Genomic DNA, 23746 nt, shown 5'->3' with positions numbered 1-23746 from the left:
GGTGCCCAGATTAAGAAAATGCTACGTGTCAATACAAATAGTTTAAATGGCGTATACAAATGCATATAATTTAACATATCAAGGCCTTGGCTCACTTAATTTGCTAAAGGGTTCTTTTTTTCATTTCTAGATAGTCTCACTTGTGTCAAACACAAAGAGAGCAAAACCGATCCGTTGAACACCCAAGGAATATGTCTTAGATCCAACCTACTCGTACACGACTTGCGCACAATAGCCCTACACCATTTCACAAGAATAATCATCAATAAACTGCGCTATGCATTATACATTTCTATGAGAAATAATTACCGAGCTGGATGGAATTGGCGATAGGGATCAGCAAATGTAATGGCATTGTAATTTACGTTAGCGCATTTAAAAAGACGTGTGGGAAAAGATAAGTATGCAATATTTTAAACTAACATTTTGATAAAACCTAATGGCGATAGAGTTTTAAAAACGCTGCAAAAATTAAAGGAAAGTTAGTGTGGGATAATTGCTGCAAAAACAACTTTAATAACTGCTTGAGGGACTTACCCAGCATGGAAAAGTACACAGACACGATGGCACTTAACAAATCACACAATATAACCACAACTGCCAGCCTATGTTGGAACAAGCATTAGTGACGTGGGCACTTGTTAAGTGTCGAAGAAACTTAACATCCTGGTAAAAAAAAATTCTGGCCATTCACAAATGGTTTTGATTGGATCCAGTTATTGCCAAGAGGGCTTACGAACCGTTCTGGAGACAACTGTGGTTTATTGTATCTCCATCTCGGCAACAGTTATGGTTGTCTTACTACGCTGTAGTGATTTGTTTGATGATTTCATTTAACAAGAAAAATATTTTAGCCCAATGCCCAGAAACTCAAACGCTGCAGGGGGAGCCAGCAGAAACCTGCTCCATCTGGTCGACTGATATTTTCAGCAGTTCTGGCGGTCAGGCAGGTAGGATCTCCCATGTCTTACATACGTTTCTGGTTGGCTGTGACTGAGCAAAGAAACTGAGCACTCGCCAGAACCATTGACACCATTCATGTTCCCTTATAGCAGAGCCACTGAAATTATGAACAGGGGAGGACCAAATTATGTGGCAGGGTTAACTAAATTATGCAGCAAGAACAGGGAAATTGTGCGAAATAATGTGCCACCTTTTGTGATAGTATTACTGCCTTATTTTCTCACTTTTGGACTGGTTAAGACTGCCTGGGCAGAGGTTTGACCCCCATTAGTACTAGTTTGTCACCCAAACACGGCAATAAGCAACAAAAGAGGACCAGCACAAAAATGTAGAAATAAAAAACAACAAACTTAAAGCCGTAATATTAAAGCTCATAAAACCGCTCAGTAGATAAGTTTCCAAGCTAAGGGCCAGATGTATCAAAGGGTTTTGCCCATTCTGTGTCTATGGGGAAATGTGTTGATACATACCCTAAGTGTGTATCCTATACGTCACCGGTCCAAATCCTTGTAGGGAAGACACAGTTTCTCATCCTTCCATGGATGAAAACAAGAGTTCTCTTTAGTTGTGTAACTGCAATATTTTAGCATTGTGCACGAGTGCGCTATTATAAAAGCCTGAGCAGAATATCTGTAACAAACAGAAATTCCAGTTTCAGAGTTTAATATGCTACACACTCCACATGCATATCAAAGCCCCTAAACTCAACATACCGTAGATTTCTACCACTCTTTGAAAACATCAAGAAACAGAAACACATCGACTAAATTTAAAAAGTGTTTGCCTCGTCAGGAGTAGTAAGCACTGTATAAATACCATTTGCAAGAGTATGCAGTGTTTTCCCTACTGCTCCATGAACATTCAGGAAATGGTACTGCCATATTGAAACGACACAACACTGCACGGTAGTGCAGCCAGTATGTGTTTTGTGCCCTGGTGCAAGGAAGGAAATGGGCTCCCTGGCTGCTGCTCGAGTTAGAAGATACAACAATTATCAGGGTTAAGTGGGGGGACATGGCATTGGAGCCTGAACAGCACTTAACTATGCAATACCTACACGTTATGGGGAGCGGCAAGCACCTGGTCCATTGGTTCGCGGGGTTGTTAAGGATACACACAGGGACTAGCCTGGCCTCGCTCAGGGATAAATGGGAGCGCGACATGGGTAGGCAATTGTCGGACAAAGAATGGGGAATAATTCTCCAAAGCCCGGTGCCCATCCCTAGAAACCTACACTTCCGCCAGATACAACTTTATGTTGTTCACAGGGCCTACCTCACGCCTGTGCTTATAAATAGATATTTCCACCGTGCGGACGCGTCTTGCCCCAGGTGCAGAGAGCTGGATGCAGGGATCCTCCATCTTTTATGGAGCTGCCCGGGCTGAGTTCCTACTGGAGTGTAATCGGCTAACTGCTTCGTGGATGCACTGGACGCGTTATACCCCTTGAATGGCCAGAATAAATTTTGCATCAATGTAAGAGACCGCCTAAAGACAGGGCGTCATCCCGCTTCTGTGGATGGTGGTGGCTACGCGCCTCATTACGAGGCGCTGGAAGGCGAGTGACCCACCAAGTGTGCAGGCGTGGACCTCCTCCTTTCAGGCATGGGCCCGGGCAGAGTGGACGGCCATACGCAGGGAGGAAACGGTGGGGCTCCGAAAGGAACCGATGGCGTAGCGCTGGGAGAGCATGCTCAGCACCTTGCAGCAGGCGGGTGGGGCTGGGGGCGCAGGAGCTGTGGTAGATTGAGTGGCGCCCTTTTGGGATTGGAGTGTGCTGTGGGATGATCTCCAGTTTAATCATTCGGCTGGACATCGTCCTTGACTACTGGGAACATATAGGTTACAGGTGTGGGGTCATCTGTGGCTCGTGCGCGCGCGCGTGCGGGGGGGGAGGGAGCTGCCCAGGGGAAGTGGGGGGGGGGTGGAGGGGAAGAGACTATCAGGCATCAATGTCATTGATTCTGCCGCTATTGTTTTCTGCTGCTTTTCCTTTTGTTGTATGTTCACAGTTGATATATAAAAGTCATTTTTGTGCACAAACCTGGTGTGGGGAAGATCCAGCCCCAACTATGCTAGCGCACACAAGCTTAGAGTAAGGACAGTCATGGACCTACCCTGGGGCGGCTGCCCCGACAGCATACGTTTTGCCAGTACTGGGCGGGTAATTCCTCCTTCTTAATCTACTCATGGTCTTTTCCCCTATACCTATATGATGTAATGTCACTTAATGCACGTCTGCCATGCCCATTTACTGTGCTGATACTGTTGCAATGTCCAATGTATTGTGATACCTTTTTCTAAAATCGCTAATAAACAGATTTGACAAAAAATAATAATCAGGGTTAAGTGGGCCCCGGTGCCACTGCACCTGCTGCAAACATGTAAACTGCGCTTCTAGACCCTGCAGCGTTTTAACCCATATTTCACAGGCCGGGGTGTCTAAGGGGCTGCAGTGGAATCTTAAAATATTATTTCGCAGGAATTCCAGCTTCTGTATCACACGGCATGTTTCGTCTACAAATATCGGTTTTAGAGGGGCAATATGACTAAATATATAAAGAGTTTTAGACACCAAACATCGTCTACCGAAAAAGTCAGTAATAAGCGCAATCGATCGGAAATCGGATTAGCAGCGGCTCAGGCAGCAACTTCACTAAATTTAAAGGGCACATAAGGAGAATGTTGATGCCAGATGTTGGGGGAAGATCCCATTTGAGCTGCTTACATTTGCAATCATGCATTTGTACCTCGAGCAGCGTGTCAGCTTCCTTTATCTGCCACCCATGCCCCCCAGATTAGAGCACTCCACCTGACCTTGTTTTACTAGCAGAACAGAAAAAAATTCATCTCTGCTGGCAGCGATCCCGGCGGGACCCCAATGAAGGCCACCAGAGAAGCCACTCTAACCCGGCAACGTAAAAGTCATTCCAACTGTGGATTAGAGGGCAGTCGAGCACCCATCTGCTCGTTGAGAATCGAAAGCGAACAAACAGGCCTCTTCGAGTCTAAAGCGGCACGAAAACAGCCAATCAGCCGGCAAAGTCAATTGTGTCAGCAAGGAAAATGGCACCCCTCTACCACTTTGTGTGAACAGTCAAATATAGCACCTCAGGCGGCTGTGCCACTGCACCGGCTGCACTGCTCATAGCCACACCCTTGCACGTCATCGTGCGCCCAACGAGAGGCTGCAAGACAACCATGACGATGAGGTCAGCATCAACCTCTATGATCCTTGTCAGCTATGCTGAAGAGTGCGGCAGGTCAGTTGTAATCCTCTGTCTGTTTCACAACTAAAACTTCGGGATTAGTTTTACTGCTGCAACTGAAATACACATCTTTTAGATTTGAAGCACTTTTGCATTCCTGAAAAAGGTTAACTGGTGTTGGAAATGCTGGAGTGGAAGGAGGATTCTGTCTGGGTAACGACAGCAGGGAAAAGAGATAAACGAAAAGAGATTCCAGCCGAACATTCAAATTCACGTTTTAAGAGCGGTTGTACTGCTGCACAAAACATTTGTCCAACTCCTCCCAAGCGAGAACAAACACAACCACTCCCTTTTATACTTGTGAGCAGGTCACTGGCTCTCAGTATGTAAAACAAACAAATGGTGCGCGCGAGAGGTTCGTCCACGATCGGGAGTTGTGGGCGCGCACGCAAAAAGAAGCACAAGCAAGTGAATCTCCAGACGTGCACGCGTTGCCATTGAAGGCAATGGAACACGTGCACGTATTTGGCTGAAAAGCCAAAGCGATAGTAAAAGGTCTTTTTGCCTTAGCAGCGCTGCGTAGGCAAGACCTACAAAAGCAAGAGAGGACCAGATCACACTCAAAAGGGATACGGAAGAGGCCGGAACATGGACATAGCTGGCGGGCTCCCTAACCCGGCTGCTTCGCTGACATTACAACAGCTAAATGGTTCACGACACTTGTCCATTAAGGACTTGCTCCTAGAACATCAATGGGCTATCAAATAAACTGGGGGACAAACCAACAATCTCCTATTTACGATCATTTGAGATAATATTACTACAAGAGACATGGCTCGTGGAGCCGCAGCAAATAGAAGGGTTCAAAACTCACCACATTCCAGCCCTGAGACTGAAATCTTCGGGAAAAGGCAGCAGTCGCTTAGCAATATATATATATCATTAAAAAATGCAATAGCTTCATGGGATCTTGTGAGCTCATCCCATGTGCTCCAGTCTGTGGGAATCTCTTTTAGCACAAACAAAGGCCAGCCCAGGTCCATGACTCTAATGAAAACCTATGTTCTCCCAAATACAGTGTCACTGCAATTATTCTCAGATGAGGTGACAGCGTCAGTGTTAAGAACGAAATCTGGACTCCAGAATGTAGATATTATACTATCTGGCGACTTTAACATGTGGCTAATGTCTGACCTACAGAAAAACGAGGTAACTAAATCACAGGAAAGAATTTGGGTCATACCACAGCAGGACCTTCCAGGATGGCGCAAGGAAGACCCGAAGGGACGCTCCTTACAAGGTAACCTGGAACACCTTGGTCTTAGAGCCTTCAATCGGCGCTTTTTCCCCAACAAGCCACCCGGCCTCTCATACCTATCGAAAAATGGCGCATCCTTAATTGACTACACCTTGTCAGCCTCTCCCTCCTGCATCAAATACTAGGCTTCGGATTCTGCAAAAGAACAGAAAGCGATCACAGCCCTCAAGAAATATCGCTCAGCACCAGATTAATGCAACATGTAGAGGCAAGGGCTCTAGCCTTTGATAGCTACACGATCAATCTAAAACGAATCAAGTGCTCAGTTAGTAAACAGGTAACAACGGAGGCAAAACAAATCTTTGAGAGTACCAGCAGGACAACAGATTATCAAATTGCTAACTAGACAACATTTGCAACTAAATTAAAAGACAGACACGCAAAACCAATAATGCACGCAAAATCTAATGGGGTGCAACAGCCGACCTCCTGGATTCCCGCAATACGATCAGCAAAAAGAACTATGAATCGGCTATGGTGGGAGTTTAAAACAAAGCCAACGGACCCTCCAACAATAATCAAACTGAGAGAAGCCCGCAGCCAACTGAAGAAGATAAAAAGAGAACATCGCAGGGATCACTGGAATTCTTTTTGGGCCAAATTATATCAGGACATAAAATCAAATAATTCTGTGAAGTTCTAGCGTACCATCATTAGTCTTGGAGGGAATGTCCCGAAAGCTGTGTCGTCGAATAGACTGGAGTCTGAGTGTCCTTTTTTTTTTGCACATTCACTTAAATGATAGTCAAGATAACACTTCTGATCAGAGTACCCGTTAATAGGGCAGCAAAGATCCAAAAGCGGCAAATTTGCCTTCAAAGCAACACATTAAAACGCTAACCATGGAAGAACTTTCCAAAGAAGGTCAAACAACTGAAAAACTAACAGAGAGTTTAACTCATCAAAGCAGTATCGTACACAGAACAGTCCCGGAGGACCAAATTGAAAAACAGATCAAAAAGGGTCAGAAGGATGGAGCCCCGGGTCCCGGAGGCATCCCTCCCGCTTTGTTCAAGGAGGATCCGGCCTTCTGGGCTTCCAAGCTATCTCCACTCTTCAATTCCATCTTACAAAAAAACAATATTACGCCCTCTTGGCAAGGATCGATCCTTGCGCCAATTCTCAAAGGTGGGACAAAAAATCTCCAGGGAATTATCGATTAGTTGCCCTCATCAACAATGAAGTGAAGTACTCCACTGGGATACTGCTCAATTCACTTCAGGCATGGGTTGACGATCATTCGGTAATTCCTCCGAACCAAACCGGTTTTACAAGCATCACTGGCACCTCGGTCAATCTTATGACTCTCTCCTGCTTGATAGACTAGGCGGAGACAAGTACCAGTCTGTTTTATATGGGATTCATAGACTACAAAGCCGCTTTTGAAAACGTTGACAGGGCCAAGCTCTGGCCGAAGCTTTCCAGATTGAACATCCCAAATGGCCTTTTAAGAACCATACAGCTCATGCTCCAGGACACATGGGTCAGGAATAAGATTGGGGATGGCTCCAGACTGTCACGCCCAATCTTAACGACGAAAGGACTAAAACAAGAATGCGTCCTGGCCCCCACACCTTTTGACCTATTTTTATCGGACTTCCCGGAAGCCTTAAACAAGGTAAACTCTCATGCTCCCAAACTAGCTAGTTTCCAGCTGTCAAATTGTCTATATGCTGACGGTGTGGTTCTCCTAAGTAACACAAAGATTGGCCTGCAAAGACTTATGGACGCTACCGCCAAATACTCAAATACGAACGAGCTCCAGATATACAATAAGAAAACCAAAATCCCGGCGGTACGTCCAGGAAGGCCCAAAAAGCTGGAATGGGTCTTAAATTCTGAAAGCATTGTAGAATCCAATTGCCATAAGTACCTAGGAGTTCTCTTCAACAACAATGGAAGATATAAAATCCACTTGGAAGAACAAAAAAAGAAGGGAGCAGCGCTAGCTTTTCCAATCAGCTCTATTCACAAGAAGCTACTCGGCCCAACATTCGCTCCAACACTCTAGGCAGCACAGGCAAAAGTCATTCCTACATTAACGTATGAAAGCGAGGCGAAAAGGACTGGATAGCGGCCAATTAGACAACATCATTGCAGAAATCTACAGAATAGTGTTCCAGTTACCAACACACACTTCTCCAGCCCAAATCAGGCTGGAACTGGGCATTTGTAATCAATCACTGGCCAGACTGATGAGCTTCTTAATGTGCTGTCACAAACTGAGGTCGTCAAAAGAAGGCAGCCTAGTGCAACTCCTATGGTTTTGCCTGAATATGAAACGATGGCGAGCATGGCACGAATATTGGGCAAGAGGACTAAAAACTCTAAGCCTGAACGAAGTTTGGAACTTACAAGTCAGCCATAATAAATTCAAAAGGCTAGCAAAAATAAGCGCAAACAAACTCTCCTCAATAGAAGATAAGGCATGCCTAGCAAGAAGAAGCCACGAGTGGATGACCCTCTTATCATACGTCCAGCTGACGTCTCAGAGGTATCTAACCCTGCCTTTTACCGCACGCACTAAATTAAGTTTAAAAAAATTAAGAATGGGAGTGATCAACTTGTCGTGCCATCTGCCCAATTGGAAAAGAGATCATGCCCAGGAACACTGTCGACTTTGTGGTAATCATAGGGAAGACATAACACACATCCTATGCCTGTGTCCAAACTCGCTGAAGAAAAAAAGGTCCCTTTTACAGAAAGGCTGCAACATTAATGAAATAAGATCCTGCAGAGCCGCAGTACTGGCCTGCTTTGGCCCAAGGAACACCAATTTAAACCTTGCACTAGTAAGGTTTATGGATCAAGCTGCAAAAACTCTAGGGAAGGGGATCCATCAACAACAACCTCTACAAGAAAAATAACTGGCTGGTCCTCCTCGCAGGCATCCAGACAAAGGATAAACGATTAAAGTCATCAAACTAACTGACTAAAGGGGCTTAGCACACAGGTTGGCTTACCCCAGGACTCAAAAAAATGTTTTAACTTGGACACAACCACAATAGCCCCAAAGGGATCACCATCAATGTATTGGTGGCAGGGCTACTACAAGAGACCTCTGGCAATCGTGGGAACCGGGGGTCTTTTACTATAAAGAATTGGGGCTCTATTTTCTTTTAAATAAGTACATTTTTATCTTTTGTAACTTGCAAAGGTTTTTTAAATCAAGTCAAGTCAAGTCAAATGTTATGTTATGTTATGTTATGTTATGTTATGTTATGTTATGTTATGTTATGTTATGTTATGAGCATTTATTACGCGCACAGCTGCTCCAGCAAAGGAGCGTCCTGGCGCCTGACAAGGTAACAACATAAGTGTGAAGAAAACAAGGACCCCCTGGGTAGTAATCCAAACTCCTAGGGCAGGGTGACAACATATGTGAGTAAAACCTAGGCCGTAAAACAATGAGGTGAACAATAAACCTGCACCAGTCGTATAGGGAACAATCAAGGGAATACAAATTTATATAAAAAACATGTTTTTAATTGTCATATTAAAAATCATATAGAAACTGAACATAAATCAGACTATATGATGAAGTGGCATATATATACACAAAATAAACCTATACAGAAATAAATAGCAGCATGTATACACAGGTTACACAATCTAATTAAAAATACATAAAATCAATGTCAGAATTACTGGAAAACACTAGAAAACTCGACGCGCGTTTCGGCAGAAAACGCCTTCTTCAGGAGTCACCGATGGTATATAAATAAGACTATATTTCATAGTCGTACATCAGGGAAGGTGATATCTTCAAAGGGAGGTCAACAAATCACCACTCAATCCGAATATAGTACCTGAAAAAAATGAATGTGAGGTTGCAATGATGCCATACACTTGATAGAAGATATTGATCGCTTGGATGGTAACCTTAGAGATACAGGTCAGGGATGTACGCTTAGTTCTAGGCGACTACTTGTTCAAACGGTTGAAAAGTAGGTCCATCACAGGTAACGTGGGTATAGATTTATGGCGATGTAAGAGAGACTATAAGGGAAAATGATAGCAGAAATTGATGTACTGCTATTAATAGAATGCACTCCCTTGTTCATATTTATTTATTTATTTATTGACATTTGTAGAGCGCGGCGAATACCCGTGGGCGTCTCGGCGCTAGTTAAGGGATGGATCAGCAACTGGGGTAAAGAAGATATACAAGGCGCTAGTTAAGGGATGGATCAGCAACTGGGGTAAAGAAGATATACAAGGCTAATGGTCAAATAACCACGTCTTTAGCTGTTTGCGGAATGTGAACAGGGAGGGACTTGCTCGGATATGTGCAGGAAGGGTGTTCCAGAGTCTAGGGGCGGCAACCAGGAAACGCCTGTCGCCCCAGGTAACTGTTCTAGTGCAAGGCACAGCCAAGAAGTTCTGAATAGAGGAACGAAGAGATCGGGTTGGGACATGATGGAGAAGATTCTGTTTGAGAAAGTGGGGACCTTGATTATTGAGTGACTTGTAAACAATACACAGCGATTTGAATTTGATACGGCTGCGTATCGGGAGCCAATGGAGATCCCTAATGATGTTTGTAACTGGTACGAACTTGGGGATCCCAGCCAGCATTCGTGCGGCTGCATTTTGGATTGACTGCATCTTATTTGTCACTCGGACTTGGGCATTTAAGAATAGAGCATTACAATAGTCCAAGGAGGACAGGACTAGTGAGCTGACCAGTGTTTTCCCGGCCGTGTTCGGTAGGAAAGGTAGTATTTTCCTAATCATTCTCAATTTCACATGAGCTGAAGCCGCAGTTTTATTCGCATGTGCCATAAAATTGAGGCCAGCATCGAAGATGACACCTAGATTTCTCACTTTGCTAGCTGGACTCGGCGGGGGACCGAAAGATGGTGGCCACCAGACAGGTGACCAGCCCGGGGAGAGGTGACCGAAGATGACCACTTCAGTTTTTTCTGAATTGATTTTCAGACAATTCGTGGCCATCCAGTCACCTATTGCCATCATTCCTCTCGTGAATCGATTGGCCACTTCCTCCCCGTCCCCTTTGATAGCCAGTACCAATTGGGTGTCATCGGCGTAGGAGGTCAGGCTCATCCCAAATGCTTTGATGACATTTGCAAGGTCCGACACGTAGATAGAATCTCATAGAATCTCAAAGGCCTGTGAAAGGGGAAGAGTGATATATGTACACGGGCATTGATGATCTAATCCCCCGGATAATTTTTCAGGTTGTTGGGCGTTCGTTGACAGCAGGATAATGCTGTTCCGAAGACTGTGGCGTGGCAAGCGTCCTCCGCCGAGCGAAATGTAAAACCCAGGAACACTGTCGACTTTGTGGTAATCATAGGGAAGACATAACACACATCCTATGCCTGTGTCCAAACTCGCTGAAGAAAAAAAGGTCCCTTTTACAGAAAGGCTGGAACATTAATGAAATATGATCCTGCAGAGCGGCAGTACTGGCCTGCTTTGGCCCAAGGAACACCAATTTAAACCTTGCACTAGTAAGGTTTATGGATCAAGCTGCAAAAACTCTAGGGGAGGGGATCCATCAACAACAACCTCCACAAGAAAAATAACTGGCCGGTCCTCCTCGCAGGCATCCAGACAAAGGATAAACGATTAGAGTCATCAAACTAACTCACTAAAGGGGCTGTTGTGCTGGCTCAGCGATGGGGACAGGGAGTTTCTTGCGGCTCCTTTCGAGCTAGACGAGGTTCGTGAGGCCATCATGTCCCTTCGAAATGGCAAGGCGCCGGGGCTCGATGGCTTACCGGCCGAATTTTACAAAACCTACGTCGACATAATGGCACCGGTGCTCCGCGAGGTCTTCACGGAATCACTAGCCAATGGGATACTTCCCTGTTCTATGCGTGAGGTGGTCATCACCTCCCTTCTGAAACCGGATAAAAACCCCGCCACCTGTGATTCATACCGTCCACTATCCCTCCTAAACTGCGATGTCAAGATACTAGCCAAGGTCTTAGCCACCCGACTGTCGCTGCTCATGACCAGGCTTGTCCTACCTGATCAGTCTGGCTTTGTGGCGGGAAGGTCTACGTCCCATAATCTTCGCACCCTCTTTGCCTTGCTTCGCACGGTTCACCCCGACATCCCTGTCGCAGCCGTGTTCCTGGATGCCACTAAGGCATTCGAATCGATCGAATGGCCTTACCTGTTTTCGGTCCTAGCCAGCATGGGTTTCCCCAAATTATTTCTCTCTTGGGTTCGACTTTTGTATACGGACCCCACGGCGAGGGTACTAATCAATGGCCGCCTGTCACAACCTATTGCCCTTACTAGAGGCACCCGTCAGGGATGCCCGCTCTCTCCCCTACTTTTTGCCATCGCGGTCGAACCACTCGCCTGTCGTTTACGGCAGCTACACCGAGAGGGGGCAGTGCAATGTCTGCAGCGGCAAATAGATGTGTCCCTATATGCTGATGATATCACATTATATGTTAAACATCTCGAGACACATCTCAATCCCCTGCTTCGAGAATTCATAATGTTCGGAGGAGTATCGGGTGTCCACATCAATTGGGCAAAGTCGCAGTTTTTTCCCCTCACGGATGCAGTGCATGTCTTCCCTCTCGATTATCCACTAGAGTGGTGTAGCGATGATCTTAAATATTTGGGGATTCGCATATCTCGCGATAGAGATGAGACGCTGCGTGCCAATTATGGAGTAGCCATGACCAAATTAATTGCTTCAGTGGACAGGTGGATTACATTGCCGCTCTCCATGGCGGGGAGAGCCTCACTCATTACAATGGTGATCTTACCTCGCTTCCTGTATCTTTTCCTTAATATCCCCTACTACCCTGGCGCCTTTTTCTTCAGGACGCTCCGCACGGAGCTGCGCAGGCTTTTCTGGGGTGGCAAATCCCCCCGCTTAAAATGGTCGACGCTGACCCTCCCCTACGATAGAGGAGGCTTTGACATCCCTGATTTTGAAACTTACTACCAATGTGCACAGGCACACTTTGCCTACCATTGGATGGCTCCAACTCCTTTTATGCCGCACATAGCGGTGGAGGACTGGATCGTGCACCCTATACCACTCAACGGTTTACTGCACTGTCCTGAGACGTCCGTCACCACTGCGAACACCTCAGTTTCCTGCACATTAGATGCATGGCGCCGCATTGCTAGACACCTGTCGTGCCCGATGCCCTACTCTCCCAAATTACCACTTTCTTACCACCCACAACTATCTCTCTTGTCGGAACGAGGTTTCCGTCAACTATGTGATAAATTACTCATCGCCTGTTGGGGCGACCTGTTCCACGAGAGTAGTTTCAAGACTAAGGAACTGTTCTTTAAAGCACAAGCGCACACCTCCCTTGAACTCTTTTACTACATTCGGCTGCGTGCGGGGATGCGGGACATCTTACCTGATTATCCCAATGAACCTGAGACCCTAGCGCCACTGCACTTCCTGCTGGGATCACAAGACGGGACCCACTTGGTCTCTGGTCTTTACCGCCAAATCCGTAATGCTGCTCCGGAGCCGGTCTCTAGTGCTCGGTTGCGCTGGTCTGCTGAACTCGCCATCGACATTACCGATGAGCAGTGGAAATACTGTTGCACGCTCACCTCTCGCGTCTCTGCTAGCAGCAGATTGAAAATTATTCACTACAAATTCCTTCAGCGGATATACTATACTCCGACTCGGAAATATAAGTTCGGTTTGGCTGACAGCGACCGCTGTGAACGCTGCCGTGCTGACCATGCTGATTTCCTACACCTGGCATGGGACTGTCCTCAGGTTGCTCATTACTGGCAGCTGGTTGTAGAGGCTATCGCGGAGATGGTGGGTGAGGCGGTGCCCGCAGACCCCTTGGTCGCTATCCTCGGATACACAATGCAAATGCCTAAAGGGTGCAGGAAATTTGTTGACACCGCTTTGCTCTTAGCCAAGCGACGTGTTGCTTGCCGCTGGGGCAGAGGAAGAGCGCCCAAGTTTAAGGACTGGCTTACAGATTTGACATATTGCCAAGACCAGCATACCACTTTTGCTGAATTGATACCCCGCTCTTGCAGGCCCAGGGATATTTGGGAACCTCTAATGCACTACCTGCTCACGCGCCCGGATGACGATGCAGGTTCGGGCGACCTGCCTCCCCCTCCTCAACGCGCTGGCATCCCTCCCGGATCGCAACCCATTGATACCTCCTGCGACATCTGACTCTCCTCGTCCCCATACGCTCTCATGCCCCTGCAACGTCCTGAATGAACAAGGCCGCCCTATCTTGGCCTGACCCACACCCCCCTCCTCTTTGGGCATGAATATTCTCTTTTTCTGCATTCACAGCACGCTTCACACTCCTGCTGGGTGACACCCCGTTTTATTTTCTGCCTATATAGGACACACCTTTGCCGACTTCTACCACACTGGGATAACAGACCTGGACATCAGTTCCGCCATGGGCTGCGGCCTGCCTGACCCACCTTGCTGCACCACTCTTCATTGGCACTTTCGTACAGTCTCATACGGCCTCGAAGTTGTTACCTGAGTTGGGAAGTTTTGGGTTCCTGTTTGACAAAAAAATAAAGGAGAGGGATTTCATCTCTCGACTACAAAACCCTGTTCAACTGCTGCTCATCCTTGCTTGTCCTACTCCCCGGGCTGCAGAACCAGCATCATGTATGTTTTTCTATACGCCGCCGGGCCCCCGGGATGCCGGCTTTTGGGCTGTGTACTGTTCATAACTTTTGCTGCCAGCCTCCGGGTTGTAGGCGGACCAAGCTGTGTACCATACTCTGTTTACTCCAATAAAGCAGGTTGAACCCCAAAAAAAAAAACAACAAAAAAAAACTCACTAAAGGGGCTTAGCACACAGGTTGGCTTACCCCAGGACTCAAAAAAATGTTTTAACTTGGACACAACCACAATAGCCCCAAAGGGATCACCATCAATGTATTGGCGGCAGGGCTACTACAAGAGACCTCTGGCAATCGGGGGAACCGGGGGTCTTTTACTATAAAGAATTGGGGCTCTATTTTCTTTTAAATAAGTACATTTTTATCTTTTGTAACTTGCAAAGGTTTTTTAAATCAAGTCAAGTCAGGTCAAATGTTATGTTATGTTATGTTATGAGCATTTATTACGCACACAGCTGCTCCAGCAAAGGAGCGTCCTGGCGCCTGACAAGGTAACAACATAACACAGCTAAAAGAAGTGGCAGACTAGAAGGTAAAGCAATTTAGGGAAATAGGAAGGTCTTAATGGCTCTACGAAATGAAAAGAGATCATCAAGAGCACGAATCTTTAAAGGAAGGGAGTTCCACAGAGCCGCAGCTCGTACTCGAAATGAGCGGCCACCAGCACGGCAAAGCTTGAACCGGGGGACTACTGCAAGTTCAAGGTCCAATGAGCGTAGAGGGCGGGCCGGAACATAGGGAGACAAGAGATTCAAAAAAATCTGGGCAGGAGAGCCCTTAAGGATCTTATTTTAAGGAACTTTATTTGATTCAGAAAACAATCATAAACGTATACAATTTAAAAATGTCATACATAGAAGTCACAATGGTATTTCATGTTCAAAGGTTCAGATACAAAGACACAGTACACAATATATTATATCAAAAGGATAAAATCAGTAAAACACATTCATAATTCATAGTGATTCCTAAATAAAAAGCGGATCTAATAAAACTGAGCATAAGATTACATACAGCAACAATTAATAACAATCTCAAATGTCAGAAACTTCCTTATATATGCAAGGTCAAGTATCCCTCAAGAGAAGTTTAATAAAACAGTCTCTTGGAGCCTTGTAATGCGAACAGAAAAGCGCAAAGTGCACTGTGCATTGTTAAGCTGCAATATTACATGTGCAAGGGAGTAGCCTCTCACACCAACCCCCGTGCTTAAGCAAGGCAGCTACAAAAAGTGCAGTGGATTTAAACCAATTTCATACATACGAATCTCAGATGGTATTTCATGACCAAAGTTTCAAAGGCAGAAGCACAATACACAATATATCATATCAAAAGCATAAAATCAGTAGGACATATTCATAGTTCATAGCGATTCCTGATTAAAAAAGCAGATCTCATAAAACTGAGCATAGAACTACATATAGCAGCAGTTGATAACGATCTCAAATACTCGAAACCTTCCTTATATGAACAAGGTCGAATATCCCGCAGGAGAGGTTTGATCAAGCGATCTCTTGGAGCTTTATAAAGCGTACAGAAAAGCACAAAGGGCACTGTGCATTGTTGGGCTACATTATTACATGGGCAAGGGGGTAGCCTCTCACACCAACCCCCTTGCTTAGGAAAGGCAACTAGAAAGTGCAGTGCTTTTAACCGAAATCTAGTCAAATAAAAACGCCATTGTGTATGTGTAGTGAAAGACAAATAAAACTGTTGCTGTAATATAACTACTTGGTCTGATATGTGTTTATCTTGTCTGGACAGACCCAGCGCAGTATGATATGCATTGTTGATGATCATCTTCATGTCTGGTTTAATAGAATCAGGATTATCATAAAAATTTCCCAGATCTATTTTATAAAATGTTTCCCTTACATAACGCAACCATGGTATCTTCATGGCTTTATCAAGATTGACACAATCTTTTAAAATTTCTTTTGAAAACAGCAGGTCTTCTGTAATCCATATTTTTCCCCATAGGAGCAGAGGGGACACATGAATTCTATCATTCACGAAGTCTAAACCCACCTTGGAATGACAGAAAGTATTTGGAGAACTATTTGGAATAGATAAAAGGCATTTTAAAAAATTGATCTCCATAATTTGTATTTGCGCACTTTAGTGGTATCCCCATACCCCTGCCCCGTAAGTCGCTACTGGCAAACATTTGAATTTATACAACGTCTTAAGTTCCGCTATTGGTATTTGACCTAGTTTGCTTGCAAAGCGGAAAAGGGCCTCTATCGATCTACTTGTCTTTTGGAGCCGGGTTGTTATTAAATAGTCCCAATTCAGTGTTTTATTGAGAAGATTTCCCAAATAATTAAAATTTGGGACTTTCTCAATGACCATGTTGTCCACAATATATTTACAAGTTTTAGTTCTATTTGGACCACAAACCATTGTGAATGATTTAGTAAAGTTAACCTTAAGACCTAATCCCAACATGAATTCATTAAAAGCGTTCAGATATTTTTGCATACTATTTGCTGTTAAGGTCATTAACACAGTATCATCCGCATAAGACAATAAAGGTATGTGTTTGCCATTTATTTTGGGAAAGTCTAAACCTTGTTGCAATAAAAATTGTTCTACACCATTTGTGTATACTAAAAACAGAAAAGGGGACAGGATACAGCCCTGGCGGACTCCTTTAGTTGAGGGAATGGGCCCAGTTTTTTTACCACCTGGACCGTATCGAATAGCTACAGAAGTAGCAGCATGCAGTCTACGCAACAAAGTGACCAACGACTCCTCAAATCCCATAGACTCCATTAGTAGCCACAGTTTTCCCCTGCACACAGTGTCAAATGCACTGGATAAGTCCATAAAGGCCAGGTGAATTGAAACACCCTTGGCCTTTATGCACTTACCCATAATAATGGCCAGGTTGAGGCACTGTTCCGTGGTCCCCCTGCCTCTCCTGAAGCCATATTCGGTGTCCACAATAATGCCAGAGGCATTCGCCCATGTCTCCAGGCGGGCCAGTATTACTCTCCCCAATAGTTTGCAAGAAGCATCTATTAAGGAGATTGGCCTATAACAACAGGTATCGCTTCTATTTCCTTTTTTAAAAATGGGCACAACTACAGCCTCTTTCCAAGATGATGGGATGCGTCCCACAATAGTCGCCTTAAAGACATTAAGCAGCAGGGGTGCCCAAACTTGTGCCCAAACAAATCGAGAGGTACAGAGTCAGGCCCTGGTGCCTTGATAAGAATACCTTTCCTCAAGGCCTCCTCCACTTCACCCAACGAGAGAGATAGACTAAGCTGTTGTGCAGTCTGCATATTAAAAGGGACTTCATCCTCACATTCATTTAATAATAATATGCCATTTGGGTTAAATATCTTAGAGTAATGGGCCTCCCAGACCTCCCCAGTTATGTGTGTGACCAAGGTTCTAGTTTCGTTACTGAAAAGCGGGCGATTTATAACCTCCCTAAATATCCTACTGTCTCTCAGATCAGTAGCTTTCTCAAGGTCATCCCAAGCCTGCTTTTTCAATTCTAATTTCCTTTTTACAATGGCCTTTTTTATAATTTTTTCCTGCATTCTTAACCATTTCTTTATCCCGTAGGACTACATGTAATGCCTTCTTCAATGATGTTTGCACTGCGGAACATTCAACATTAAACCATTTAATGTCAGGGAGGCTACCCTTCCTGGCAGGTTTAAGCAAATTTGTGGCCACACTCTTACAGAGAACTTCAAAGTTCTGTAATATCAATTCTGGCTCAGATGTGACCATCAAGCAAGTCATTACTTGCGGTAAATTGGCTTTAAAAATCGTTTACTCCAGTGTTTTCGGATCAATCTTGTCCCATTTCAGCCTTATCCCTTGGTTATAGTTATATTTTATTGGTTGTTCGCGGGACTTTTCCCTGGGTGCTACAATGCTCAGCAATAGAACAAGGGGGTTATGATCGCTGGCAGGGTTTGGTTCTACCCTGAAATCATCAACAAGGTAAACATATCTGCTAGAAATTAATGTAAAGTCAATTACACTCATACATCCCCTGGCCCCTTGGAAAGTTGGAATAGGTACCATTGGGGTGTTGGTCAATGTTTCAAGCATGCAAAGATTGTTTGCCACGATAATATTATTTAATGTATCACCCTATATGGTATGCTTAAAATGTGCCAGAGGTTGTTCATTGATACCAAGTAACCCGCAGGCCTTGCTCCCACTATATTGACATACAGTGCAGTTAAAATCCCCCAGCCCCATAATACACAAAGGAAAGATTTTTTCATTCACTTTGACAATTTCTACCTGCAAAGAATCGATAATGGATGATGTCTGCGTATCAAAAATATTATAGTACCAATTCATTAAAAGCAAGGGGACAACAAACAAGTTAGTAAACAAAGTCAGTTGGTACCATGGGGAAGCCATTATTTTTTCTACCTTTAGTGACTTATACCGTACCGAGATTGAGGTCATTAAACCACCCTTTGCCCTCCCAGCCAGAGAGGGTTCAGCCTGGACGACTGAAGAATTGTATCCGTCTAGGAAAAGATCCTTTCTGCTCCAAGTTTCTTGGAGACAGACAATATCAAAGGATTTAATATACTCTGTCCACACCTCATCTGATAGCCTTCGCGAAATACCTGCCACATTCCAAGAAATTAGGCGGAGAGTACGTCTATCAGGTTGGTCATTTACTGGGCCTAAATGTTTACTAGACCTATTCTCTTCCACTATATGACCGGCTTGTGTAGTGTTCTGTTGACGCTCGCTGTCTATTATTGGGTCCTGCGTTTCTTTATTATAGGACAACTGCAAATCACTATGGTTGCCCAAGGGTCAGCAGGGAGTATGTACTCACCAATATTCCTATAGTAAGTTGGAGTAATAACCATATCTTTGGCATCATTTTCAGTTAGACTCTCTAACTGTAGTCAATCAACCTCTGCTAAACTACTCAAGGCATCAAAGCGATTTGCATGGTACCATTGTGGGAACTGCAAATGCTGTTTTGGTCTAGTTTGACGCTCTATTTCTGTTGGATTGGATCGCCATGCAGGGAGCCGATAGAAAAAGCCCAGAGGTAGTATCAAAACCTTTGACATATCCACGGCTTGATCGGCCAGCCTATCGATTATAGCTCTCACCAAACCCGGGGGCCTAAAAGTCAAGACAATACAATCTCCCTCCAATGATTTCTCAGTAGGTCCTACCCATCTGACCCTACGTGCCATCTTAAGTTCTGAGAACAAAAAATTATGATTTACACCAGTCTTAGAATTTACAAGATGCAAGGATTTGTTTCTCAAATAGGACCAATCTTCTCCTTCACCTGGGGCTAGAGGGCGGACATTTGCTAAAACAACAATATAAGGTGTAGTTTGTGAAGGCAAATCAACTCAATGGATTCATTAGCCAGCAATAATAATATGAACACTAAACTGCTGTATACTAGGAATACCAGATAACAAGCTCGTCTGCTGTGGTGGCCATCTTGAATGCCACTAGACGGGGAGCAGAGCCGAGTTGCACTGACCTTGCGGGGTAACATTTGTAAAAAGCATTCAAGAAGTACAAAAGGAGTCCTAAAGCAATTCCCTAAAATGACAGCTGTGTAGGTTTTAAAGTAGATGGGTGGTACGTTCAGGGAGGGCTATAGACCAGAAGAGGCATGATGTATGCATGCCCTTCACGAATGGGGCGGAACGAAAAATGGAGTGACAATGGTGCCAGCAACTTTGAAGCCTCTGGGCGGGCTGTAAGCCCAAAAGGAGATGCAGCATATCGCGGCTCGAGACAGGCATGTGCGCCGTCTAGAGCCATGACCTAAAAAATGAACATATTAGTTGTGTAGGCAGAGTGTATGAGATTATGCAACAGATATGCCACACATACATTGGGAGGACGGGTCACCAGTAAAAAGGTAGTGTATTGCTCATTTGGCACAGCCATATGTTTAATCAGAAATTGTGTGTAGCATCCACGTGAATTAAAAGTGAAAAGTCCTGTACGGGGTCGCATCCTGGGTTTTCGATGGCCTGGATTAAATTTGCCTTCATAAATAAATACGTTTAGGGTTAAAGGGAACATGAAAAAAAAATCATCAAAGTGGATTCTTGTAAAAAAATAAAAGACAAGACAAATAATATTTCTTAACATACCTGAAAATGGTTGAAGAAGTCGATCTAGGACCGGAACCTTTGCCTTTTTCTTTAAGGCAACAAGTAGTGGTGCAAGAAAGCTGATTAACTTGATGTATTCAATGTGCTTCCGTATTTCGGCTTTCTTCTCAATGTATTCTGTTACAGTTTTTTGATGGAGTCTTTGCCTTTGCTGCAGTCGTTGGTATGTGACAGAATCAATCTGCTCTTCTGTGGGTCTCACAATATTAGAAATTGTGTAGGAGCCGGCGAACGTAAACAGGTTGTCAAACTGCTGAACCCGAGTGGTATAACATGTCATCTTTATGGACATCTTTTCTGCAAAATCCATGAACATATTTACCTCTTCCGGACTGTTTGGTTGATAAGTTGGATCTTCATTCATGTTCTTCTCAAAAGCACCTTCAAAGTCTGCTTCCTTCGATATATCTACAAGCCCTGAATTATAATTAAAGCAATAATTAAACTAATACATTTTATGTCACATGTCAACTGATAACTGTGATAATTAAACTGGCTTAAACAATGACTAGAAAGAAAGTGATGGTTAAAAAAGAACCTGAAGTTAAGAACAACTATTTATTTTTGCCATCCCTTTGCTACCATAATGTTGCCGTTTCGATGTGCTGCACCAATCAATGTCTCTATTAAACATGTTTTTATCATTATTTGAATTTCGTAAAAACAGAGGAAACTATACAGTAAACTACACAAGGTACATTGTGATGATATAAGGAATGGCATAGATGCAATTTAAGACATCCTCAAGGTGCCTGCAGACGTAAAGTAACAGGTAACAAAGAAATTGACCCCAGAATCTCTTAGTTAGGCCGTGGGTGGCTGCGGTGTCACAGAAGTCTCCTTTATAAACAGTACACTATGAACCCCATTGACCTGGAGTGAAATTGCCAGGGTTGAGGCCAGGGTATTGGAAGGGTACTGCTGCTCCACAGCAATCAAATTGCTGGAGCCCAGCCTGCAAATTTCAGATCTGCTAATTCCTGGCCTAGAGCTATGGGTCCGAAACTTCACAGAAGAGCTGTGGAAGGCTGCAGGCACTTGTTACACTTGGCCCCTGCCCACAGTCAAAGGGCAGAATGAGAAGAGCAGGAAACACCCCTACAATAGAGAACGATGAGCGGCGTCGAGTGCATCCAGGCGCAGGGTGGGACGCCTGGGCAGTGCAGGGAGGTGTAGCGCCTGCACAGCACACAGCCGCTACTGCCGCCGAAACTCACAGATATGAAAGCGTCTGAAATGCTTTGGCCAAGAATGTTCTGAAAGTTTACAGCCCCAATGCAAAGATTGCTCGTAGCTTCAGAGAGCATGGAGCAATCCAGGCTCGCATTGTTCCAAAAATTATCCAGGGCTAAGGAAAGAACACAGCCCATACACAGTGCCACTGAATTATGGGATTCTGTGGCATTTCTCGCATAATTATGGATTTACAGTTTTGCTGCATAATCCATCCTCTGGTGCATAATCTGCAGATGTTAACAAAATTAACGGTTTTTAGGCCGAATGTATCAAAAATTACCAAAATTGCAGCAACATGTGGTTGCTGCCCAAGGAAAGACGCGATGCAAATGTTGACTGATCGCTTTTCAGTTGCTGTGTTTGATTTGATTTGGACTTTATAGAGCGCGACGTATGCCCTGAGGCGTCTTGGCGCTACCCATAGCATGAAGGACGGAACTACCAGTTAACAAGCATTTGCAATGCAATAGGTCTCTCATTTACACGAGTTTAAACTATTGGCATTGGAAATTACAATGCCTTTTATTTAGGTTTTAAAAATAAAAATAAAAGGCATTGGTATTTGCAATGTCAATTGCTCAAACTTGCGTAAATGCGAGACCTATTGCATTGACAATGTTTTGTTCCAACATGTTCACTTTTCAGTGTCTGGGCGTTCCTTCGGTGGTTCATCGGCTTGGAAGCTGCTGGACACTTTGGCCTCTCATCAAGGAGTTAATCTAGGTGTTGTAGTAGGTGTCGTTGGGTATCCCTGAACCTGCCACATTATTGTTCACTGAGTTCTCTCATTGGAAGGTTGGCAGTAAAGATGGCGGCGCCCGTGTGCTGCCTGCCACATAACCTTATCAAGGGCAGGGCTTTGCTAGGCAGCGTGTTTCACATTAAAAACGAACTTCAGAAGACCAAGGTTTTCCTGTACTTGGTTTCATTTTCAGTCACATGCTTTGCCACGCCCGGTCCTAGATCGCGTATTTTGGTGTGAGGCACCTGAATAGTGATGAGCCCTCCTTTCACATGACTTGTTCGTGTGGAAGGGGGGCTCGTGAGATCGTGTTTCACGAGCTCCCCCCCTGCAAGGGCAAACTAGCAGAGAGCAGCTATGCCTCACCGGTCCCACCTTCATTACAAGGCTCATGTTTCACCTTACGTAACAACAAAGCCGAAAGTTCAGAGGTGACCCGCCGGCGCTTGGAACTCGTCCACAGGAAGGCTTAGTCAGAATAGTCCTCATGTGACTCGCACAACTTGAATGGCAAAACCTGAACATAACTAGGACTTCCAGTCCTTAATCCGCAGCCCGCCAAAAAGGTCCGAGCAATAAAATTGCCACAAACAGCTAACCATTCTTCTAACTAAACAGTAAACACTGATAAACTATTCACCCCGATCAGGGCCGGCTTTCGCACTGGTGGCGCCCACTGCGACCATGTTTGTTAACCCCTCCTCCACCACGGATTTCCTCACTGCCACCCTTAAACAGTGACCCTCAAGTCTACATAACCCCCGCACTGCGCCCATACCGTGGGAAATATCTTCCCCAAACCCATTGCCCTTGTATCCCAATAAAATCAGCCAACAGGGAGTTGTAGTTGTTGTGGTTGTTGTTGGCCGCAGTTTTATTAGGATTATATACAGACTGGTTATCCGGTCATCGTTAGCATGAACCCTGGTCACATTGGTCACATTGTGTCATTGTGTCATTGTGTCCACCCTCACGTTCAGCCCCACCACAACAAGGAGGAATTCTCTCCAGTCTACCTTCACAAAGTGAAGCATCGACCAGCCAATCTACAATCCAAAGCACTGGACCGGTGCCTTTTTTAGGGGTAGGCACAGATGCAACCGGAGATCCCGGCGAACGCAATTCAACAGAGCAACAGCGTCCTATCGCACAATCGACGAGGAGCCACAGAACTTAATTATCAATATCTCAAGCACAAACATTTCCACCACACAAAACAAGGTCTTGCAAAAGGGGACCTCGTTCGTCCCCACCTACAATACCAATGATCTCGAATCCCAAGTAAGCTTCTACAAGTCCATGTGAACTCTAGGACTGCGACACTTTTTTTCCAATGTTTGCACAACTCCAGCAATTACTGAAGAAAATAACCATCATGGATCTACGCCCCAAAAGTACTTTCGTGGCTCCTGTGAGCCACAAAACTTTGGACATATTCGAAGACTTAGTACAGAAAGATCTTGATAAAATTTGTCAAACCACAGTA

General features: G+C 44.7%; 1 protein-coding gene across 1 annotated transcript in view; it reads right to left on the bottom strand.

The window, feature by feature from the left end:
- The window catches only part of ANKAR (ankyrin and armadillo repeat containing), a 1392657-nt gene that overhangs the window by 1290309 nt on the left and 78602 nt on the right, over positions 1-23746 (bottom strand). The window contains exon 3 of the mRNA XM_086955361.1: positions 20262-20699. Within this exon, the coding sequence (XP_086811487.1) occupies positions 20262-20699 (438 nt within the window). The remainder of the gene's footprint in view (positions 1-20261; positions 20700-23746) is intronic.

The sequence above is a fragment of the Lissotriton vulgaris genome, chromosome 2_1 (genome assembly GCF_964263255.1).
Source record: "Lissotriton vulgaris chromosome 2_1, aLisVul1.2, whole genome shotgun sequence".
In the NCBI taxonomy this organism is placed as follows: Eukaryota; Metazoa; Chordata; class Amphibia; order Caudata; family Salamandridae; genus Lissotriton; species Lissotriton vulgaris.
Note: the sequence above shows the minus strand (reverse complement) of the source record. Positions and strands in the feature narration are given on the sequence as shown.